This window comes from Pseudozyma flocculosa (assembly GCF_000417875.1).
Source record: "Pseudozyma flocculosa PF-1 unplaced genomic scaffold scaffold00002, whole genome shotgun sequence".
In the NCBI taxonomy this organism is placed as follows: Eukaryota; Fungi; Basidiomycota; class Ustilaginomycetes; order Ustilaginales; family Ustilaginaceae; genus Pseudozyma; species Pseudozyma flocculosa.
Genome location: NW_006920870.1, coordinates 430,066 through 450,279, shown reverse-complemented (window position 1 = coordinate 450,279; position 20,214 = coordinate 430,066). Strand labels below are relative to the sequence as shown.

Here is a 20,214-nt window from a genome sequence, read left to right as displayed (position 1 = left end):
AGCTGGCCCGAGTGCGACTTGGTTGTCCAAAAGTAGCCGCCCTCCGTCAAGAGGCCACTGCTTTCTCCCTCTGGCGCAAAGCCGAGCGAGTAGCGAAGGCTCGCTTGTTTCGCTCTTTCCTGCGCCACACTTGTTCTTGCCCATTGTTCGTGATGATCCTCGTTATCGGGCGGATACGGCACGGTCGCTCAACTGACGGCAAGAAGGCACCAGGTCGTCTTCCGGTGTCTCTGAAGTTGTCAGTACTTCCAGAGGGTTGTGAAACAAGAGCGGACGTCGACGATGATCCTCCATCGGACCCGAGACTGATTCGTGTGCCCGGGACCACACTTGGCCCGCTATCGAAGAGCACCTCGAAAGCGACGGAATCGCTCCTCCCGACTCGCGCGCCGGCCTGTACCATCCCGGCAGGGCCGCTATTTTTGGCTCCTTTCGGCGGCTCCATACAGTATGTACTGCAGAGGGCCTAGAAGGATTGCACAGCCATGCAACATTGTGGCAGCGGGGCAAACGTGAGCCGGTCGACGACGACCTTGACGAGGACGAAAATAGTTTTGCCGCGGCAACGTTGGAGAGCTCTGCAGCGGGCGTTGTTCCTGAATCGCCTCAATCTGACAGGCAGGGGTAGGGCGACAGACGAGCGAAGCAAGCAATCAAGGGTCTTTCGGCGCTGTTCCTGTTGCAGGCATCTCCGCGGATTGTTGCTGTGCCTAGGGGCGGGCGCTTGAAAGACGATAAAGAGCCTGTCGGAGACGCCCTTGCGAGACCGAGACCAGAGATGGAGGGAGGAAGATCCAGGGGTGATCTGTCAGCAACGTGCAGCCAGCAGAGGGATAAGACGGCCAGAGGCGTGGGCGCATGGGCCGACGGATGGCCGCTCCTGGTGCAGAGGACGGGTCGGAGCTGCTTGGGACCCGCAGATGGCAGCATCCGACGGTGCCGACCGAAGCTGCTGGCTGGTGTGCGCATGATGTGTCTCTTCTGTTGGCTGGGAACCCGCTGCAGGGCAGAGGCAAGATCGTCTGCTCTGTGTGCGGCAGAGCGCTGCAAGGGCGGCCCATCATAGCATGGTCGCCAGCCTGCCGTTAAGGCACTCGCCAGGAAGGCTGCTACATAGCAGCGACTTGCCACGAGGTCACGGCCAGGCCACCAACCCCGCCCGCACCTGCAGGCTTGTCTCTGTGGCCGCAACGCCCAGCAGCGGCCCTCACGCGCTACTCACAGTACGAGACTGCTTTGTGTCCTGCGCCCATCCTGGCGTTGAATGTCTGACTCAGGTGCCCACATCGCCCCGCCGAACGGTCTCGGATCATCTCCGTTGTCACGGGTGCTTGGAAAGTTGAGCGAGCAGGCACTGGTTTTCTATCTCTTCCTTTATCCGCAGACCGTCGGATGGCAGGCCCGCCAAACGACCCACCGGCTGTTGGGCATGGAAACGTGGCAGCTCGCGTGGTGGCCACGAGGCGCACAGCAGAGGGTGGACCCTTGCTTGACCTAGACTTCGCTTGCTCGACTCGGACGACAAGTCCAAGGAGGGGTGCTGTACCTGGCGCGGCACTCCTGGCTGCTGTTGCTGTCGCTTCGGTCCGACTCCGCTCTCCTGGCGTCGAGGCCGTGACTGACCATACGAGGGTCCGCTATCGATGGGCGGCATCATAGTGATTTGATCATAAACATGAATGTCGCAAGGAGGTAGAAAGAGCGGGACGAACGTTCTGAAGATTGCTCGCCAAAGGGCACCCTTCTCCGGCCGGATTTTGCGCCCAGGCTGGGCCGAGCCGACCCCTCTCGCCGGCTACAGGGACCTCCGTAGATCGGGGGCGAGGCGTTGTCGCTTGAAACAGTACATCAAGGATGGGGAGGAGAGGCGCGCGCGGACAAGCCGGTTCGGTCGATGCGCTTTGTTGTCGGATTTGTCCGACCAGGAGTCCGACGTCCGATAGTTGCTCTGGCCGCACGCGAGCGAGCGGCAATGGAGCTATCTTGGTCTGATTGCGAAACAAGTACGTCCGCTTCGTCGCAGGAGCGTTGCTGCGTCGAGCATAGATGCCTCAGACAACGAGCATGGGCCTCGGGCCCACGTCCGTATGTAGTTACACGCAGCGTGCCGTGGAGTAGGCCCGCCAGACCGACCCCCCTTGCCTCGCCCGTTGGTGACAGGCGGTCGTGGCCGACGAACATGGCAGCTCGGCCTGGCGTCTGCCCATCCCGGCGGATGCGCGCCTACAGCGAGCACCGACCGCACGCCGAGCGACGCCGTGTTGCTCTCAAGTCACATCTTGCCACCGGGGCGAGGCCGACGCGGGGTCGGACATATCCCGACAGTCGAATGCGATACCGGTAGCGTGCCTTTTATTTGTACGTGGGTGCCTACAGCGGCGAGGCACTCGAATAGCGGGCGGTAGGGGGTCTAGCCCTTTCAAACCTGGCCGCGCAGCGAGCGGGCTGACAGGCGTAAAAACGCGGGCGACGAGAACGCTCGAGGCACGACGCAGGTACATGTACGCTACCCGACAGAAGAGTAGAGATCTCTCTCGTTACGTTCATCTGGCGGAAGGCGTCGGGCAGTGCTGGCGAACGCCGCGCACCGTTTCAGAACGCCGCTGCCGCCGCCAATCCGAGACCCGGCCAAGCTCGCAGGCAGGCTGGCTGAAGCCTCTCCGCTCGCTGTTGGCGACGTCGCCGTTGGTTTGATCTGGCCCAGCCAGCCCAGGGGGCAGTGCAAAGCTTCCGTGACAGCGCGACAAAGACGGCCGTCGTCGGCGGAACGCCAGCAGTGACACTTCGCCGTGGCGCGCGTGCGTGCAAGCGGTGCCGGTCGCTTGCCATTCTTCGCATCTCGTCGTGGCATGTGCTGGGAACCGCCTATCAAGCCGGGTCGTATCGTCGACCCGACGGAGGCGACCGAGCAAGCTCGAGGCCACGCCAGGCTGACTGGTTAGAGCCGCTCGCCAAGCAAGCAAGCAAGCAGGGGGGGGGAGCTTGTCGAGGGAGGAGCGCAGGCGAGGGAAATGCCTTGCAAAATTCGCCTGGAAAATCGGGCTTCGAAGCGGGGCTCGGAGCAGCCGGGGCAGCCTGCTCGTCTCGTTTCGCCTCGCGACCTTGTCGCTCGCTGGCTTGTTTGACACCAGCGGCCAACTGTACCGCAACGCATGGCTACAGCGCGGCGGTGGTGCTCCTTTCCCTGCCCTACCTGCCATCACTTTGTCCGGGATCGGACCTCAATCGGAGCCTCCTTGATCGGGGGTTGAGATGCGTATCGGCGCTCGTGTACCAGTCTGGGTGGCGACAGCTGCTGCGCCAGCTTCGTCGCCCCTTTCTCCGTTCGCATCTTGGCGTCCTCTTTCTCCTCCATCCCGACGGCAAGACTCGCCTTGGCTCGACGCCTCCTTTGCGACACTCCCTTGCGGCTATCCTTCCTTCCTTCTTTCCCCTTGTCTTGTTCAGCCGAGTCGCAGATCTTCCCAGGGCTGCCGAGACTCAGCCAGTCAAGACAACGCAAGCAAAGTTAAGGCCAAGCCGAGTCAAGCGGCGTCGGAGTGCGGCTGGCCAGGAACGTGGGCGTGATCGACGTGGGTGCCGAAACACTCACCTCGACCCGGTGCCGTACCATGCAAACACACGCTCCTCCTCTAACCGTCCCCTTCCACACCCAGAGTGCGGCGGTGCGTGCGTGCGTGTCGGGGCGTCCTCGAGGCGCGAGGTGAAGCTCACGGCCAGCACTCTTCCGCGAGGCCCGCGAGACCTGTCATCGCCTCCGCCTCTCGGGCATCGGCTTCGGCGTCGGCAAAGAGACCCGGGCGTGTGGATTCGAGCTCGGCCGTGTCACGACTGCGACATCCATCGCCGCCAAGCCTAGTACAGTAGTACAGCTCGTTCGGTCGGTTGCCCAGCTCGGAGACACGTCTCGTTTCGGTCCGTCCTTGGCTGTCTCGGTCCTCGTTCCACTCTCCGTCTCCGTCGCTCCAAGTCCGTCCGAGCAACACTCAGAGAAGTCCTCGCTTCGCTGGGTTCGGAGAGGGGCCTTCCAACGAAGAAAGAAAGAAGGCGACCCCTCGCAGACAATGCTGGCTTCGCAGACGATCTCGCGCCGCTCGCAGCCACCTCTCTCACGCTGGATATCGACACCTTTGCGGATGCCGCCCTCGGAACCGCATCGCGCTGTGCTTGCTTGACTCGGGCGCCTGTCGCCAGGCTTTGCACGAAACGCCTTCTGTCGTGCGACTGGTCCTGCCGTTTCCTCTGCAGTCAGAGAGACGATCACGCCCAACGGCCCGTCCGTGTCGGCAATAATGTTGTGTTTGTCGCGGCGGCCGCCAGAGGCGAGAGCTTAGCATGCCCTGCCAACGAGGGCTGCTCAGCCGTCGTGCTCGGCCGATTCCGGCACCGCGCGGCAGCACGGTAGGCTAAGCAGCAAGGTAGGTAGCATTCGTCGAGACGCAGAAGGGGGAAGATTAATGGCATGGTGCGATGCAAGGACAGAATCGCAGGGCCGCGGGCTGGGTCCGGGTCTCTATCCTGGCCTGCCTTACTTCTCCTTCTTGCCCTCGACAGCGACGGCCTCCCTCCACGCCTTTCTGGCCTTCCATCCCAGCTCCTCTTCGCCAGAGCACCACCACAGCGCCGCCGCACAGCCCGGACCGGCAATGATTGCGGCGGTGATGAAGCCGGCGGCGGTCTTCTCCAGCCAGGGCGATCCTGCGGGCGCCCGCGAGATGGCCTTGTCGCATTCAATGTCCAGCTGCGATCGCGGTGCGCCCGTCAGAGGGTGCTTGGACGCCTTGGAACGGAACGTCAGTCGTTCCAGAATCACCAGCGAGACGAGTGCGACCAGAGTGCCGGCAATGTCGAAGACAAAGAAGTGGGTGACGTCGTCGTACTTGTCCTTGTCCGTGACGAGGCCCCTGTTTGCGAGGACAGCAGGAGTGGGACAGGTTTCAATTTCTGCGCAGCGGTCTAGGTGTGCAGGAGCTCGGGCGGTGCATCGACACTCACACAATGATCCGATGAGCTCCATACCAGTAGGCGACGGTGGAGGCGAGGGCATACTTGCGGTAGCTGCAGAGTTGCGGCCAACATGCATCCGGGGTCGAGGTCAGTCAGAGCCTGTGGAAAGGCTGCGAGCGGGTGCGCGCCGCAGGGGCCGAGGACCTGACCACTCACTAGGACCACGTGCGCTCAAAGCTGTAGCTGACGCTCTCGGCATCCCAGCACATCAGCTCGTCGCGCGACGCCTTCTCAGTGTTGATGAGCGGCGTCGAGACCGAGGCGAGGACGACGGGGATCAGGAAGAGCGGGAAGAACTGGAACGCGACCTGGCATCGGAACCAGTTGTTGCCTTCGCGGTCCAGGAAGATGGAGCCGATGACAGTGGCGCCGGTGAGGAGGAGGGCGATGTTGCAGAGGTAGATGGAGCCGGGAGCGGTGGGGACCGGGGCGACAGCGGCCGAGGTGCGCTGCAGGGGACAGGGTGAAGAAAGATCCGGGGATTTGTAGGATGCGCACGACAGGGTCAGGGCCTGTGCTGCAGTGTTGCGATGGCAGGGAGCGGCGCGACTTGGACTCACCTTGAAGGCCAGGTATGATCCGAGCGTGTAGATACAGAGGCCGAGACTGACCGAGACCATTCCGAAGCCGAGGAGCTGGCCAATGGCGGCGATGAGGAAGATCCAGACTCCGCTGAAGAGGCCAGTCTTTCGGTTGGGCGAGACGGCCTGGTAGGTCAGCCTTGTCAGAAGCGGAATCATGAGCGAGGCAAGGACGGAAAGTGCCTGATAATGCGCGAAAGGACAGAGGCGAGGAAAGAGGGGTCAGTTTGGGCGGTTGCGCGACGGGATGTGGGTCTCGCTGCACTGCACGCACGCCGATGTTGAGGCGGCTGGCGACGGCCGACTTGAAAAAGGGGATGATGAGGCAGAAGAAGTTGTCAACCTGGGGCACAAGACCCCGGGTGATGTCGCTGCGGAGGCTCTGCCTGGACGGGACGGTGCAGGCCTCCATGAGGGTGGCGAGCGTGTTGGTCTGCGGGTCGTATGGCGGGGGGAGTGGGTCGAGGCGAGGGGACGTCGTGAGTTGGCGGGACAAGGACGCGACGCGCTGGGCGTTCGGAGGTGGATACATACGGGGGCATGCTTGATGGCGCCCTCCTCGAAGGCGATTCCGGCGGCGATGCCGAAGATGGGGATGGCGACGAGGCCGAGGTAGGCGGCTGCCGGCATTGCGAAGATGTCGTGTGCGTCGCCGTCGGGATTTGAGTGCGGGCTGGATGGCTTGCTGTCGATGTCCGATGCGACGCGACGATTGGGGAGGTGGTGGTGGGGAGAAGAAAGAGATGGCACAGAGGGGCGATGGAAACAAAAGAGAGGATGCCTCTGGCTGTGATGGACGGACGTCACGGAGACGGAAGAAGCAGACGAAGAAGAGGAACAGGTCGAGGCACGAAGAGGTGCCACGCATGCAGGAGGATTGGGGTGGGGAGGCGGCCCCGCCAGGCACGGCGGCCTGGCGCACGGTGGGCCAATCCTCTCTCCACGTTCCTCGAGGGCGGTCGAGGCCCGAGCCAGGCCTGGCAGGCCAGGCCACGCGCCTCGCGTTTGCCATGCATCATGTCCCGGGATCCGAATCCCGAAGCAACGCCCTTCGGCCCCCCTTTGCCTTTGCGGAACTCGGGCCGCTGCCATCTCGACGTCGTGCTTTCCCCCGCCCCCGCGGAACGGATCCGACGCTGGGTGCCTTGAACCGCCTTTTTCACGCGAGCGAGGCGAGGTCGGGGCCAGGCGTAGGCCACGGCAGCGGTGTGCGACCGGTCGCAAGTTGCAGCCGGTGGACCGCCCCCGACCTCCAGCCTGGCTGGCTGGCTGGCTGCGTTTCACACACACCGGCTACCTGCCTCGCCCCTCGATCCGCCCCTCATCAGACCAACACCTCGAATTCGGCCCCCTTCTCATCCCGTCCTCGCCTCGGCACCTGACTGACTACCCCGCAAACCGACCGACCGACCCCAGCGCACCGCACCGCATCGCACCGCATCGCACCACCCTCTTCTCCGCTCGCATCCCGTCCTTCCTCGCGGCCACCATCCTCGTCCGCATCACTGCCCCGAGCTTCAGCCAGCACCCTCCCTCACACTCCTTCCATGTCGTCTCTTGCATCCACCCGAAGACTCATCATCAACACCAGCAACAGGTCCAGCATCCCTTCCCGCATCCCGTCTGCCCTGCCCATCGCCTCGGCAACCGCAACCGCAACCGCAACCGCAAGGTCCTTCACCACCACCTCACCCGCCATGTTCGCCCTCTCGCCCTGGCGCGGCGCGCCCGGCAAGCAGCCAAAGACGTTCAGCGCCCAAAACTCGATGCCCAGGCTGCCCGTGCCCCCGCTCGAGCAGACCTTTGACAAGTACGTCAAGTCCATCTCGCCCTTCCTCCGCCAGCAGCACCAGCGCGGCGAGCTCAGCGGCTCCACCCCGGAACAGGAGCTCGAGAAGCGCAAGGGCTGGGTCCGCGAATTCCTAAAGGACGGCGGCCTCGGACACAGGCTCCAGCAGAGGCTCATCGACGTCGACCGCACCACCGACAACAACTGGCTCGACGACCGCTACTGGCTCCAGAAGGCCTACCACGAGTGGCGCGTCCCCCTCCTCGTCAACAGCAACTGGTGGCTTATGTTCACAAACGACCCCAACACGCCAAAGGAGATCGCAGAGCACCCCGGACACCCGCTCCAACACGGCAAGCTCGGCCTGGGCGGGCAACACTGGGACGACGCCGCCTGGGGCGTCCGCAGGGCCGCGTGGCTCACCTGGCGCTTCCTAGAGTTCAAGAGGAGGCTCGACTCGTAAGTTGACCGACGGTTCTGGCCGGGCACGTTGCATGTATGGCCCTGGGAGGCGCCGGTGCTGACTCCAGACCTCGAGACCGCCCCGCCCTCAACCCCCGCCTCTTCCCACGATTGCAGCGAAGACATCATGCCCGATGCTTCCAGAGCAGGTCCGTTTTGCATGCACCAGTACACGCGGTGAGTCCGCGCAGCAACCAGGCTGACCTCGGCATCGCAACTCCGCTCGTCTTCTCTGCCCTTTCCTACCCTTCGATCACGTCGCTGACGCCTCCGCTAGGTCGTTGGTTCAATCGTCCCGCACGCAGGCTGTACGGCGTGACCCGCATCCCCTCGCTGCCCCACGACTGGAACACGGCCACGCCGCACCCTGCGCCCGCGCGCCACATCACCGTCATCGTCCGCGACAACTATTACGAGCTCGAGGTGCTCCGCAAGGACGGCAGCATCCTCGGCGCCGACACCATCGAAAAGGCGTTCTGGGACATTGTCGAGGATGCCAAGAAGGGCGACGGGGCCGGAGTCGGCGTGCTCAGCTCCGACAGCCGGGACACCTGGACGCACGTGAGTTGGTTGGCCGGACTCGACTGCTTCAACCGGTTCTTCAGCCGGGGGAGATCCGACCTTGAACTTGGCCGCCGACCGCTGACTGAGCGCTTCCTCTCCTATTCCTCGCACTTCCACTTGGCCGCAGACCCGGGAGCACCTGCTGACCCTCGCGCCCGTCAACCGCGCCTCCATCAACTCGATCGAGGACAGCCTGTTTTCGGTCGCGCTTGACTCGAGCGTGCTCCCCCTCGCCGAAGGCCACCCTGCGCCCCCGCACAGCGCCACCCCGGTGTGGGTTGATGCGCTGGCCCGCAACGTCAGCGGAGCGGGGCGCGCCGGACACAACCGTTGGTTTGACAAGGCCCTCACCATTACCGTCGAGCCGAACGGCAGGGCGGGCATCATGGGCGAGCACTCGCCCTGCGATGCCCTGATCCCGAGCATCATCTGCGACTTTGCTGCCGCTGAGCCGTGCCCTCCGCCGGGCAGCGAGGTGCCGGCGGCGCAGAGCTCTCCGGGCGAGAGCGCCGGTTGGAAGAAGCTCGAGTGGCAGGTCGACCAGCAGACGCAGGCGTCGATTGCCAAGTCGGAGGCGGCGGCGCAGCAGCTCATCTCCGAGTCGGACATCCGCATGCTGTGGTTTGACGAGTACGGTGCCGAGTGGATCAAGAAGTACGGCAAGCAGAGCCCGGACGCCTACCTGCAGATGGCGCTGCAGCTGGCCTACGCCAAGGTGCACGGCAAGCAGACGTCGACCTACGAGACGGCGTCGACGCGCCTCTTCAAGCACGGCCGCACCGACGTGATCCGCAGCTTCAGCGACGAGGCGTACGACTTTGTGCGCGCGATGCTCGAGGGCAAGGACGCGCAGACGTCGTTTGCGCTGCTGAGCGCGGCGACCAAGGCGCACAACACGCAGACCAAGGAGAGCTCGATGGGCAAGGGCATCGACCGCCACATGACGGGCCTGCGGCTCGTCTACCGCGCCGACGACGACGGCGAGGTGCCCGCCATCTTTTCCGACCCGCTCTTTGCCGAGTCGCAGTCGTGGAGGCTGAGCACGAGCGGACTGAGCGCGGGCGACCGCTTCGCCGGCACCGGTTTTGGCACCGGCTACCCGACCGAGTCGTACGGCATCAATTACCTTGCGGGCGGCAAGCTGCTCAAGTTTGGCATCGAGTCCAAGAACGGCGCGACGACCCTGTTTGCGCAAAAGGTGGCCGAGGCGCTGCGCGACATGCGCGCCGTCTGCGAAAAGGCGGCCCCCGTCGAGGCCGAGGCGGCGCGTCTCTGATCGGCGCAGGGCGCAGATGCCGTCCCGCTGTTCGATCGAATGTTTTATAGTAGTATACCTGGCAAGATCGGGGGGTCAGAGTTCTGGGCCCGCCGGCCAGGCCAGGCCTAACTGATGTCGTCGTCTGTCGTGCGTGTGAGCGAGTGCTCGATTCGAGTGTTCGCGCGCGGATAGCGGGGGGCACGGAAGGGTCGATGGGCGGGTCCGGCTCGCCTGCCTCGTCAAGACCTCGCCTTGCGAGTTGCGACGACTGGAAGGTCTCGGCAACGCCTGGCTCCTCATTTGGCCGCCCAGCAGGCAGGCAGGCAGTCCAGGCAGCCCAGCCAACGTCTTTTGATTGCACCCGCGGCCAGAGCGACAGCGAAGCGAGGTGGAGCCAAGAATGTGGGGAAAAGCGGTGGTGGCGAACGGAGCGGGCTCACGGGTTGGACAGACACACGAAGCGTGTGGCGCTCTTCCGCCGTGCTGAGCACCGCACCGCACCGCAGCGCAGCGGAGCAAGCTGTGGGTGTCCGAGCCTGACTCGGTCGCACGATGTTAACTCCACCGATGGACCATGGAGACCCATATCCCCGCAACCTGTTCCATGGCAGGGGGGCAAGGAGCCATTGAGCGGGGAAGAAGGGTCCAGCATGTGAAGAGAGGGCGTGCATATGGATGGCGAACGACGATCTGTGGGGCCCCCTTGGCCCCTCACCTTCCTCGGTCTGCGGGGGCACGGGGAGCGATTCTGTAACCGAAATGAAACGACGAAGTGCGATCTGGTGAACGCGCTGCCCGTGCAATGACGACGCCACCACCACCACCGCCGCCAACGCCGACGACGACGATCTGGGGACCGTACGGTACGTGTCTTAGCTTACCCTCTGACCGATGGCGAGCGGACGGCAACGGCGAAGCGACGGCTTCAGTGCGGGGTAAGTAGAGCAAGATTGTTCAAAGTCCGTCCGCCCCCACCTGGCGCCGCCCTGCCTAGCCTACAGATCGAGTAGCTGCCTCTGGAGAGATTGAGCCGAGGAGAGGAGAGGGAGGGCAAGCTTTCACGCTACCGGGCGAGGCGGCGGGTAAGCATGACACCGCCGCTGCCTCCGTCCCCGTTCGCATCGTCAAGCCGGGCGAATTCCTCCGATGTTGACCGTACGCCGACGCTGCCACCTGCGGGCCCTCAGCCTCAGCCTACGGTGGTGCGTCCCTTTGTGCAACGCAGAGGTCCAAGTTGTCGAGGCCACGGTTGTCGGTGCTCGTAGGGTATTGCAATCCGGCTCCCTGTCGCTGACGGTCGGTGCTCGTAGGCTAGGGTATTGCAATCCGGCTCCCTGTCGCCAAGGGTGCCGAGGAACAGGCAAAGGCAGGAATCAGAGGCAATCCGCATCCCAGGAACGAGGGAGCGAGGCGAGCCAGCATGGGACGGTAAAACCACCGGAAGAGACCAGTCGAAAAAAAGGTCCGATCGAGCGAGGAAGCCCTGGGCGAGAAGAGAGACAGACAGAGAGGTGACAAGCGCCCGACGTCCGAGAGTAGTGCGATGGCGGGACAGGATACTGTAGATCTACGCTAGCGATGGCGGCTAAGGCGCACCCACCGGTACACGGCATGAAGCAAGCCGTCCAGCAAGCCCGCCAACGAGCGAGCGACATTTCCCGATTGGGAAAAAGAGGTTGGGAAATCGACCCTTGGCTGGCCGTTCCATCTTTCAGGAACCTGCTCCGCGGCCTGCTTGCCACGCCAGGCCAGGCCGCCGCGCCGCACTCCGTTCCGCAAAGGCGCAACGCGAGACGTTCTTCTTGGGGCCTGCGATGACGGCGCCCATTCTCGCGTTGATTATTGGCGCCGGTGAGAAGATTGGCTCAGCACCGACCCCCCGACCTGGTGATGGAAGCTGCATCGAGGCTAGTGTCGATGAATGGATGAGGCGTGACCCCTCCGGAGCAACCCTGGGACCCTCACCCTTTGCCCACAGCGACGGGCGGGAATGGTGGACGGATCTTTCGGACGGCCCGGTCCCGGCAAGAGCAGTACATACAGAACTGTACAGTAGTAGGGTAGTGCGAATTAGTATTCGGGGACGGGTCCCATATGATGGACCAACGAACGGTGCGAACGGTGCGGCGCTGGCTACCGGCCGCTAGTGCAGGTGAGAGACTGGCGCATGTTGATGGCGGTATCGATGATGCGGCGGCAGGGTGGCGGGCGGCCCTAGCGTGCGTATCATTGGGCTGGCGCCGTATGGGGTCCTGCGTGCAGAGCGCCGCCTGCGCGGGGGAGAATGGTGCAGGGGACATCGACGGTGAGCGTGACCACGGCGCTTGCTGGCCAGGAGAGCGATGCAAGCAAGCAGGCAGGCAGGCTGCCGCTGTGGATGCGCCAAGCGAAGGCATGTGGTGGCCATCGGTCGACGGTGGCCCGCCTGGCCTTGCGTCGCTGGCGACCGCGCTGCGGACGTCCCAGGCAGCCTACACGAGGCTATCGGACCGGTATAGGACCCACGCTGGCTGGTTCAGTCGACATCGAGCAGCTGGGCTGCTACCAGCTTACAGGTACCATGGGACAGGCTGCCGATGGACAGAGGAAGGCGCAGGCAGGACGGCGAGGCAGACGACCATGTACGACGGCGATCAACGCCTAACTGGCAGGCGGTCAGATGCGCGATGACCCGCCGACGTACGGTTGTGTCGGGGAAAAAAGACAGATTAGAGCGACGCAGGGCAGCACAGGCAGGCACGGCGTCTGTCCGTCCAACGGCGGAGCCTGAATCTCGACGCCCGCCCTTCCGCCCAATCGCGGAGAAAAAAAAAAAAGAGCGAGCGAGGCTACGACCGTCACGTAACCTTGGCTGCGGCCCCCCAAAATCGAGGGTGCCCGCCATCGCAGCCGCACCTGGCCGGCCTGCTGCTGGTCTGGTCACCATCATCCGCCAGAAGAGAGGCCTGGCCAGGCACCCTCGTCGGCTCCCGCTCCGACCCGCACCACCCGAACACAACCTGACCTGCACCTGCCTGCCGCATCGTCTGCAGCCAATTTACACACGAGGTCGTCATCGACTCGACCTTCGCCCGCGGGGGCGTGCGTGCGTGCGTGCGTGTCTGTCTGCGTGCGGCCGTCTCAAGCTCGACGGCCGCCGTCGTCAAGCTACAGCCTCTCTTCTGGCCCGCAGCACCCACCCCCAAACGAGGGTGTCACCCTCATGCAGCGCTGCGGACTTGCTTGGCCGGGGCGAGCGCAACCTGCCTGCCGTCCTCTCCTGGCTCGCTCGCGATGATGCCGTCCGCGCCCACCGCCCCGACGCCGATGCCGCTAGTCGGGTCGTATGTAGGTAACCACCCGAGCACCTCTCTCGCATACAGTACAGACAGCCCCGACGCCGCCCGCCGCCCTCGCGTTGTCAAGCACCCGCCCGTCTAGACGCCTATCCTCTGCTGGCCTGGCCCGCCAGCCTTCCTGTGCCTCTAGCTCTGCCCCGGCCGCCTTTCACCTCTCGACTGGGCCGACAGACAGGCAACCGGTCCCTGTGTCCGACGCTCGTGTGCTCTTCCTTGCTCGCTCCTCCTCAGTCCACCGCCGAGAAGGTACATATACACGCCATTGCTTGCACCCTGTACCTCCTCATCCTACCTAGAAGCCAATCCTATCTCTAGACCCTCTTCCAGCCACACTCCTCTACCCACCCTACCCCAACTCAACCCCTGCCACCATGTTCAGCACCGTCGTCCGCTTCTCGGCCGCCCTCGCCCGCCAGCCGGCCAAGACGACGCTGGCGTCGGCCACCTCGCCCTCGATCACCGCGGGCCTCACGACGTCGGCCTCGACCCAATCTTCCGCCCTCGTCGCCTCGCCTTTCACCGTCAACGAGGACGGCCGCGTCTGCAGCCGCAACAGGTTAGTGTCACGCGCGCGCACACGGCGCCGTCACCGCCTGCCGTCGGGTTGCGACCGCGATGGAATATGTCTCTGACCGTCCTGCACGCCCTTGTACTCCCCATCTCTCCCACCGACTCCCGCAGGAGGCAGCACGTCTACGACCCCGAGGCTCCCCTGCCCCCCTCGGCGTCCCAGAACTGGGCAAACGCCGCCGCCAGGAACAAGGACGCCCGCGATCTCGCCGGATTCTAGACGATCCACCATCACCGTCCGTCGAGGCTTGACTCTCCCAAGACTCGGAACCCTACTTCTTGACCGCCCGTGTATTATTACCACCAGCAAGACAGGCCACCCCGCTGCCCAAGACTGGCGTCGCGCGCTCCAGAGGGGGCATCACGGCGTCTCACGCTCGCGCCTTTTCTCTCACGCGTCGCGGCCCCCTTGCAACAGCCGGCCTCCCAGCAGCATCCGTTTCGATTGCATCGCATCTCATCGCCGCCCCCTCTTCCCACATCGCATCCATGTACTCTGATGATGGCCTCCGGCACCCTTTCGACCGCTTCTCTATTCGTCGAAATCGAAGAAGGAGTTGAAAAACACACATGCTGACTCGTCCCGAATCGCGTGTCGTCGGGTGCGAAGTCGCTGCAGAGCTCTCGAAGCAGTTGGAATGTCGTCTGGCACATCGCCGTGCGCATGTCGGACGCACCTCCTCTCGTTACCCCGTACCCACTCGACGAGGATGAGATATCGCCGCGAGGAATACCGGGGGTTGGCTTCGTCCTGACCTCCTTCGTGGGGTGGGTGGCGTGAAGCCAAGAAGGAGGACAGGGAAGCACGTGGCGTCCAGGGTATCCACTGCGTCCTGTTTCGTCCTCGTCGTGCCTGCCTGCCCGCGCGCAGTCGCTCCCCGATAGACCATGACGATACACGCAGCGTGTCCGTTCTATCAACTTGGGGGACGGAACCACGAGGGGACAAGATGACGAAAGAGGGACGAGGACGCGGTGGAGGGGTTCAATCTTAGCCAGAATCAACGCATACGCTTCCTTCCTTTCCGTCCCACCCGGTTCCTCGGAGATCCACATCCAACCCACGCTGTTTGCCCCCGTCTCTCGCCCCGTTTGCTTCCCATACCCCCCGTCGAGACGGAGGAGGAATCGAAACGGGCTCGAGATGCATGAGCAGGCGAGGCAGAGGGGGCCCCGAGGAGCAGAGCAAGAGGGAATATGGCAGCAATGGAGCTTTGCTGTGAAGCACCTTGGCGCGGCTGGGGGGGGTGGGGGGGGGGGGGGACGGGGGGGAGGGGAGGGGGGAGGAGGAGGAGGGAAGGGGAGGGAAGGGAAGGGGAGGGAAAGGGGTGGGACGACGCAGCAGGAGACGCAAACGCAACTGGGCGGACTTGCAGACCTGCAGTGACCCCCCATCTGGATCATCGGTGCAAAGCAGGAACGCTGCGGTGGTATGTGATTCTCAGCGGCCGCCTCGTCGGTGACCCACTCTCTATCAGCCAAGAAAAGCCCCCGGGGCGGTGCGAGGGCATGCTGGGCGCCGTCTACTTGGCACGCTTGTAGACCTTGCCGAGGAAGAGGCGGAAGACGTCCCTCCTGAGGCCGCCGTGCTCGGCCGTGGCACCGGCGCCCTCCGGTAGCGCGTCAATGAGGGCGTTGAGCTTCTCGTAGCTCTCCTTTTCGTAGGCGGCAAAGCGGCCGGCGACGTCAATGTTGGGCGCGGCAAACACCTCCTTGACCTTGGCCTCGCACGCCGAGTCCTTGCGGCCGTAGTTGGCGTCGAGCACCGCCCGCTGCTCTGGCGTGGCGTGCGCCAGCGCAATGTTGATGTTCCACGAGCACTTGTTGTCGAGAATGTCGGTGCCGACTGGTGAGAAGGGAAGGGGAAAGAGCGGAGGGAGGGCGGCGAGGAAGGGGTCAGAGACGCGCGGGGACAGGGCCGACCAGGGAGGAAACGAGTCAGCGAGGAAGACGTGGCCCTCCAAGGGCATGGAAGGTTGAGCCGCAAGCCACGCGTGCCAACTCACTCTTGCCAATGTCCTCGGGCTTGCCGTAGCAGTCGAGGACGTCGTCCTGGACCTGGAAGTACTCGCCCATGGGGATGAGGATGTCGAGGGCGTGCTTGTAGAGGGCCTCGTCCTGGATGCCGGCCATGCGCATGGCGAGGGCGACGGGGAGGTAGAACGAGTAAAAGGCGGTCTTGTAGACGACGATGAGGTGGTGCTTCTTGAGCGAAAACTTGGAGAGGTCGACCGAGTCCTCGGGCGCGGTGATGAGGTCGATGAGCTGGCCGAGCTCGGTCTGGAAGGTGACGTCGTGGAAGAGCTCGAGGAGCATGCCGTAGTAGGGTTCGGAGCGGAAGTGCTTTTTGAGGAGGAAGTAGATGGCGGCCTCGAGCATGAAGGCGTCGTTGATGGCAATGTTGCCGACGCCGTCGACGCGGTACCAGCAGGGCTGGCCGCGGCGGGTGATGCTCTGGTCCATCATGTCGTCGGCGACGAGGAAGTAGGCCTGGAGGAGCTCGATGCACCAGCCGAGGATGGCGGCCTTGAGGTACTCGGTGTCGGTGAGCTGGCGGGTGAGGTTTCCGGTGGCGTTGTCGGTGCAGAGGATGATTTCGACCGTGTCCACGACCGAGAGGCCGCGGTTGAGCTTTCCGCCGGGGGTGTTGTAGTCGAGGTTGCGCTTGAACCAGTCGATTGCCTCTGCGGGCATCTGCTCGGACTCGAGGTACGAGGTGAGCTCGTCGACGAGGAGGGGAAAGACCTGCTCAAAGCGCTTTCGCTTCTCGATCTTGAGCTGCGCCTTGTCGGCGAGCGCCTTTTGGTCGATGTCGGACATGGTGCTGGCGGTGATGGTCGAGGCGGAGGGGACAACGGCGGGATGGTGGTGGTGGTGGCCAGGGTGAGGACGGGACCGCGGTTGGAAGCGGGGCGGTGTTGGTCTCTGCGCCTTGCCCTCTTTGCCCTCTCCCTGCCTCCCTGCCTCTCTGCCTCTCCGCCTCTTCCTCTTTTGCCCCTTGGCTCCGCCCCTTCGCGCCGCGGAAAAAGGTGGATGGCTGCAGGGAGAGGGGGCAACGCTGCAAAGTGGTCTGATCGCCGCCGCCCATTTGGGGGTTTCTTCCAGGCAGCAGGCGGACATTGATTAGGTAAGCAGCGCCGCCCAGACCAACACCGGACCGGACCAACACGCACCCTGGCTCCCAACACCCCCCCTCCCCACCACGGTACCACCACCTCAACGACCAACACTACCTCGCGCCAGGGACGGCACCCTGGACCCTGCACCCAGACATGGCCCCCTCGGTGCTCTACTACTGCCCCTGCGACCACGTCGGGCCATCCGCGGGGCCCTCGTCGGCGTCATCCTCCTCCTCCGCGACCACCGCCGCCTCGACCACGGCAGCGGCGACGGCCGCCAGTACCTCAGCTACCACGCTCCAGTTTTCCCTTCAACACCCGCCCAGCGTACCTTCGACCTCATCCGCAGCCGCTTACGCGTTCCACCCGCTCGAGTCTCTCTACTTTTGCGACGAGTGCGACCAGATCCGCTGCTCCCGCTGCGTCGCCGTAGACATTGCCGCCTACTACTGCCCAAACTGCCTCTTCGAGGTGCCACACGCCAGCGTAAAGCAGTCGAGAAACCTATGCGCTCGCAACTGCTTCCTTTGTCCCTCTTGCACACATACTCTCTCGGTCGTCGCCACCGACATCGACGATGACGAGGCCGCAGGCATCCCCCTCACCTCGCCAGATGCCAGCATGGGCAGGCCTCCCTACTTTCTCCAGTGTCCGTTCTGCCTCTGGGACAGCAAGGGTGTAGGCCTCACCTTTGAAAAGCCCACCGGCCTCGGACGCCAGCTTGACAAGCTCGAACAGAGCGCACCCGACCTCCTCGAGCTCTACCACCTCCGTGACCACTTCGACCCCTTCATCACCGCCCAGACCGATGCCGCCCAGGCAGCCGCCGCCCTCGCTCAGGGCAGGCAGGTATCGGCCGCTGCCGCCGCTGGAAAGTCGGGCTCCGGCTCCTCGTCCTCTGCGGCCGCAATGGCAGGCACAAAGTCCAGAGCGTCCGGCAACGCCTCCTCGCTCGCTGCCTCGGCAGCGCTGCAAAAGTCAAAGCTGCTCCGCGATATACCCCAGCTGGCTTCAGGGCGCTACCTCACCGGCGTGGCAGAGAAGCCGAGACCTCATCGCAGAGAGGAAAAAGAGGAGCTCAAGCCCTACGACGCCTTCACCAGCTGGACCAGCGGCAGGACGCCCGGCCAGTACAAGGGCGTGCTGGGTAGGAGGGAGGAGTCGCGGTACGACTACCTTGCATCCTTCGCCGGCTCCGACGCCCGCATCTCGACGCTGCAGCAACGCTGGACGAGCCCGTGGGACCAGCCGGTGCGCTCCGCCGACCTGCCGCCCACCAGGGTGGCGCTGCGGTGCAAGCAATCAAAGAGGTGCCCCACTTGCCGCCACATCATCATCAAGCCGGACCTCAAGGCCGAGTCGCGCCGCTTCAAGATCAAGCTGGTGGCGTTCAACTACGTACCAGAGATTGAGCTCGAGCTAGCGGCGATACAGCCGTACCTCCAACCTGCCGGTGCCGGTGGATCGAGTGTTGTAGGCGCTGCAGGGTCGAGGTTGAGTCGACGGACGAGCATGCTTGGCATCTCTTCGGGCAGCAGCAGCCTGCGGCGCAGGCCCATCAGCATGCTCGGTGGTGGTGTCGGCGGGGGCAGCGGCATTGGCGGCGGCGGGAGCGGCTCTGGCTCGTCGCTGAGCACCTCGAGCCTTGGGCACGACCTGGTCGATGAAGAAGCCCTGCAGGCGGGCAAGACGTACGTGTTTGAGGCGACGTTCACCAACCCGCTCGACGACGCCATGCGGATAAAGCTCGGCCTTCCGCGTACGCCGCCTACGCCGCCGGTGCCGCACTCGAGCACGGCAACACCCATCATGCCGGAGCTGGAGGCGACGCAAGACGAGCAGAAAGAGCGGGCAAACGAGGCGGCGATGGCGAGCCGAGCCAACTGGTCCGTCAGCCCTTCGACGACGTCGTTCGGCATCCACGCCTACAACGAGGTGTGGGACCTTGACGAGGACGATCTGCTTGGCGACAGCGGGGCGAAGGAGGGATCATCAGAGGACGAGGTCGAGGAGGAGGAGGACGACGACGAGCATGAAGACGAGGAAGAAGACGGCGGGATGCGAACGCGGCGCAAGAAGAAATATTCGTCATCGTCTGGCATCGTGCGCCGCAAGGGGCATACGACGACGATTGCGTTCGACGTCACGCTGGGCAAGGAGATCAAAGAGGGGACGGAACTGCAACATCCCGTGCTCGTGACGTACACACCCCACCCTGAATCCAGCGGCGGCGGCGGTGGCGGTGACAAGGTGGAAACCGCCGGCAGCCCATTCACGTTCTGGACCGTCCTGCGATTCGGCAGGGTGGGGAAGAAGGTGGACGTGGCGGCCATGAAGAGGGCCACTTTGGAGAAGAGGAGGAGCGTGCTGGGCCTCTCCTCTGCCTCATCGTCTCCGCTTCCATCATCGACGGCGGGCGGATCGTCCCCTACGATCCCTGCTAGTGCGGCGATGGGACCGGGTGGAGAGAGGGCAAGCAGGACCGGATCGATGAGAGGGCTGGAGGCCGTGAGGGAAGGCGCGAGGGACAGCGTGCCCGAGGTCGAGGAGGAGTGAGGCGTTGCGATGCGGTGCGGTGCGGTGCGGCGCAATGTGACGGAGTTTGACCCGCCCACATCGGGGTGCATCACGCGTAGCTAGCAGACAGAATGACGAGCAGAGAGTGTCGCGCGAGAGGCATGCCGGCAGGACATCAGGCGAGGCTGGCTCTGGCTGCCTCGGCATAAACGACCGGACTCCCAGCTCGACGGCGCCAGCAGGGCGTCGTTCCTTGGCGACATCCAGCGCCCCTAATTGTCATCGTCTTCACATTCATACGAGCGTGCTCGATCCCCGCATCGTGATGATCGTCATTCTAACCCGGCCTATAAGCTCTACGAACATCCACACTGACACTCGCTAGCCAGGTCGGACATCTGGAGGACTGACCAGCCTGCTCGTCTGAGCCCTTCTCGACAAGAGGTCTAACAACTACTGCCGATGCCAAGCGGACGGATTCCGCCCCGAGCTTCATTTGTGCAACCACCCGCCCGTGCCTCGGTGACCACACACCCACGCATGGCCTGCGCTGGGAACGGGGCTGGAGCCACTTCTAAGCGGATACTGTGCGACCACCGCCCGCTGGCGACGGTACCAGGAGGTAAATCCGCCCGCCACCGTATGCTCGCGTTGCACGCGCTGGCCTCTGCACCAACCCCCCTGGAGCGGAAAGCTGCAAAGCAGGCCGCGACCTGCGACCGCTCCGCCCACCCACTTGCGGCTCATGAAGACATGCAGCCCGTAGCGGTCAGACAGGATCAGGCAGGCAGGCAGGCTAGTCGTCGATCGCCGTCCGCACGGTCCCCTTCATTTCGCGGCAGCAGGGCAAAGCAACGGAGCCCGCCGACCTGGCCTTCTGGAGGTGCAGCTGGGCGGACAACTCGTCTTGCACCACCACGGCCGCCACCTCGCTCCTCCTGGAAGCCTTTCCGCACTTGGATCAACCGCCTGTGCTGCCCGGCGCCCTTGGATCTACCTGCGCAGGTAG

At 64.2% G+C, this 20,214-nt stretch overlaps 5 protein-coding genes across 5 annotated transcripts; 3 read left to right on the top strand and 2 right to left on the bottom strand.

Annotated features, from left to right (window-relative positions):
• Positions 1 to 4,528: 4,528 nt before the first annotated feature.
• On the bottom strand, positions 4,529 to 6,218 carry PFL1_00815 (uncharacterized protein; the record flags this gene model as incomplete). Its single annotated transcript, XM_007878317.1, has 6 exons — positions 4,529 to 4,904; positions 4,996 to 5,058; positions 5,164 to 5,456; positions 5,568 to 5,771; positions 5,863 to 6,021; positions 6,123 to 6,218. 6 exons carry the CDS (start codon positions 6,216 to 6,218, stop codon positions 4,529 to 4,531), a joined length of 1,191 nt encoding a protein of 396 aa, XP_007876508.1.
• A 1,067-nt stretch (positions 6,219 to 7,285) lies between these two features.
• Positions 7,286 to 9,679, top strand: PFL1_00814 (uncharacterized protein; the record flags this gene model as incomplete). The annotated part of the gene is made up of 4 exons (XM_007878316.1): positions 7,286 to 7,836; positions 7,957 to 8,016; positions 8,145 to 8,400; positions 8,531 to 9,679. 4 exons carry the CDS (start codon positions 7,286 to 7,288, stop codon positions 9,677 to 9,679), a joined length of 2,016 nt encoding a protein of 671 aa, XP_007876507.1.
• A 3,691-nt stretch (positions 9,680 to 13,370) lies between these two features.
• On the top strand, positions 13,371 to 13,789 carry PFL1_00813 (uncharacterized protein; the record flags this gene model as incomplete). Its single annotated transcript, XM_007878315.1, has 2 exons — positions 13,371 to 13,555; positions 13,681 to 13,789. The coding sequence occupies 2 exons, from the start codon at positions 13,371 to 13,373 to the stop codon at positions 13,787 to 13,789; spliced, it is 294 nt and encodes a 97-aa protein (XP_007876506.1).
• Positions 13,790 to 15,092: 1,303 nt separating this feature from the next.
• PFL1_00812 (uncharacterized protein) lies at positions 15,093 to 16,389 on the bottom strand (the record flags this gene model as incomplete). The annotated part of the gene is made up of 2 exons (XM_007878314.1): positions 15,093 to 15,415; positions 15,576 to 16,389. 2 exons carry the CDS (start codon positions 16,387 to 16,389, stop codon positions 15,093 to 15,095), a joined length of 1,137 nt encoding a protein of 378 aa, XP_007876505.1.
• A 452-nt stretch (positions 16,390 to 16,841) lies between these two features.
• On the top strand, positions 16,842 to 19,244 carry PFL1_00811 (uncharacterized protein; the record flags this gene model as incomplete). Its single annotated transcript, XM_007878313.1, has 1 exon — positions 16,842 to 19,244. The coding sequence occupies one exon, from the start codon at positions 16,842 to 16,844 to the stop codon at positions 19,242 to 19,244; it is 2,403 nt and encodes an 800-aa protein (XP_007876504.1).
• Positions 19,245 to 20,214: the final 970 nt, after the last annotated feature.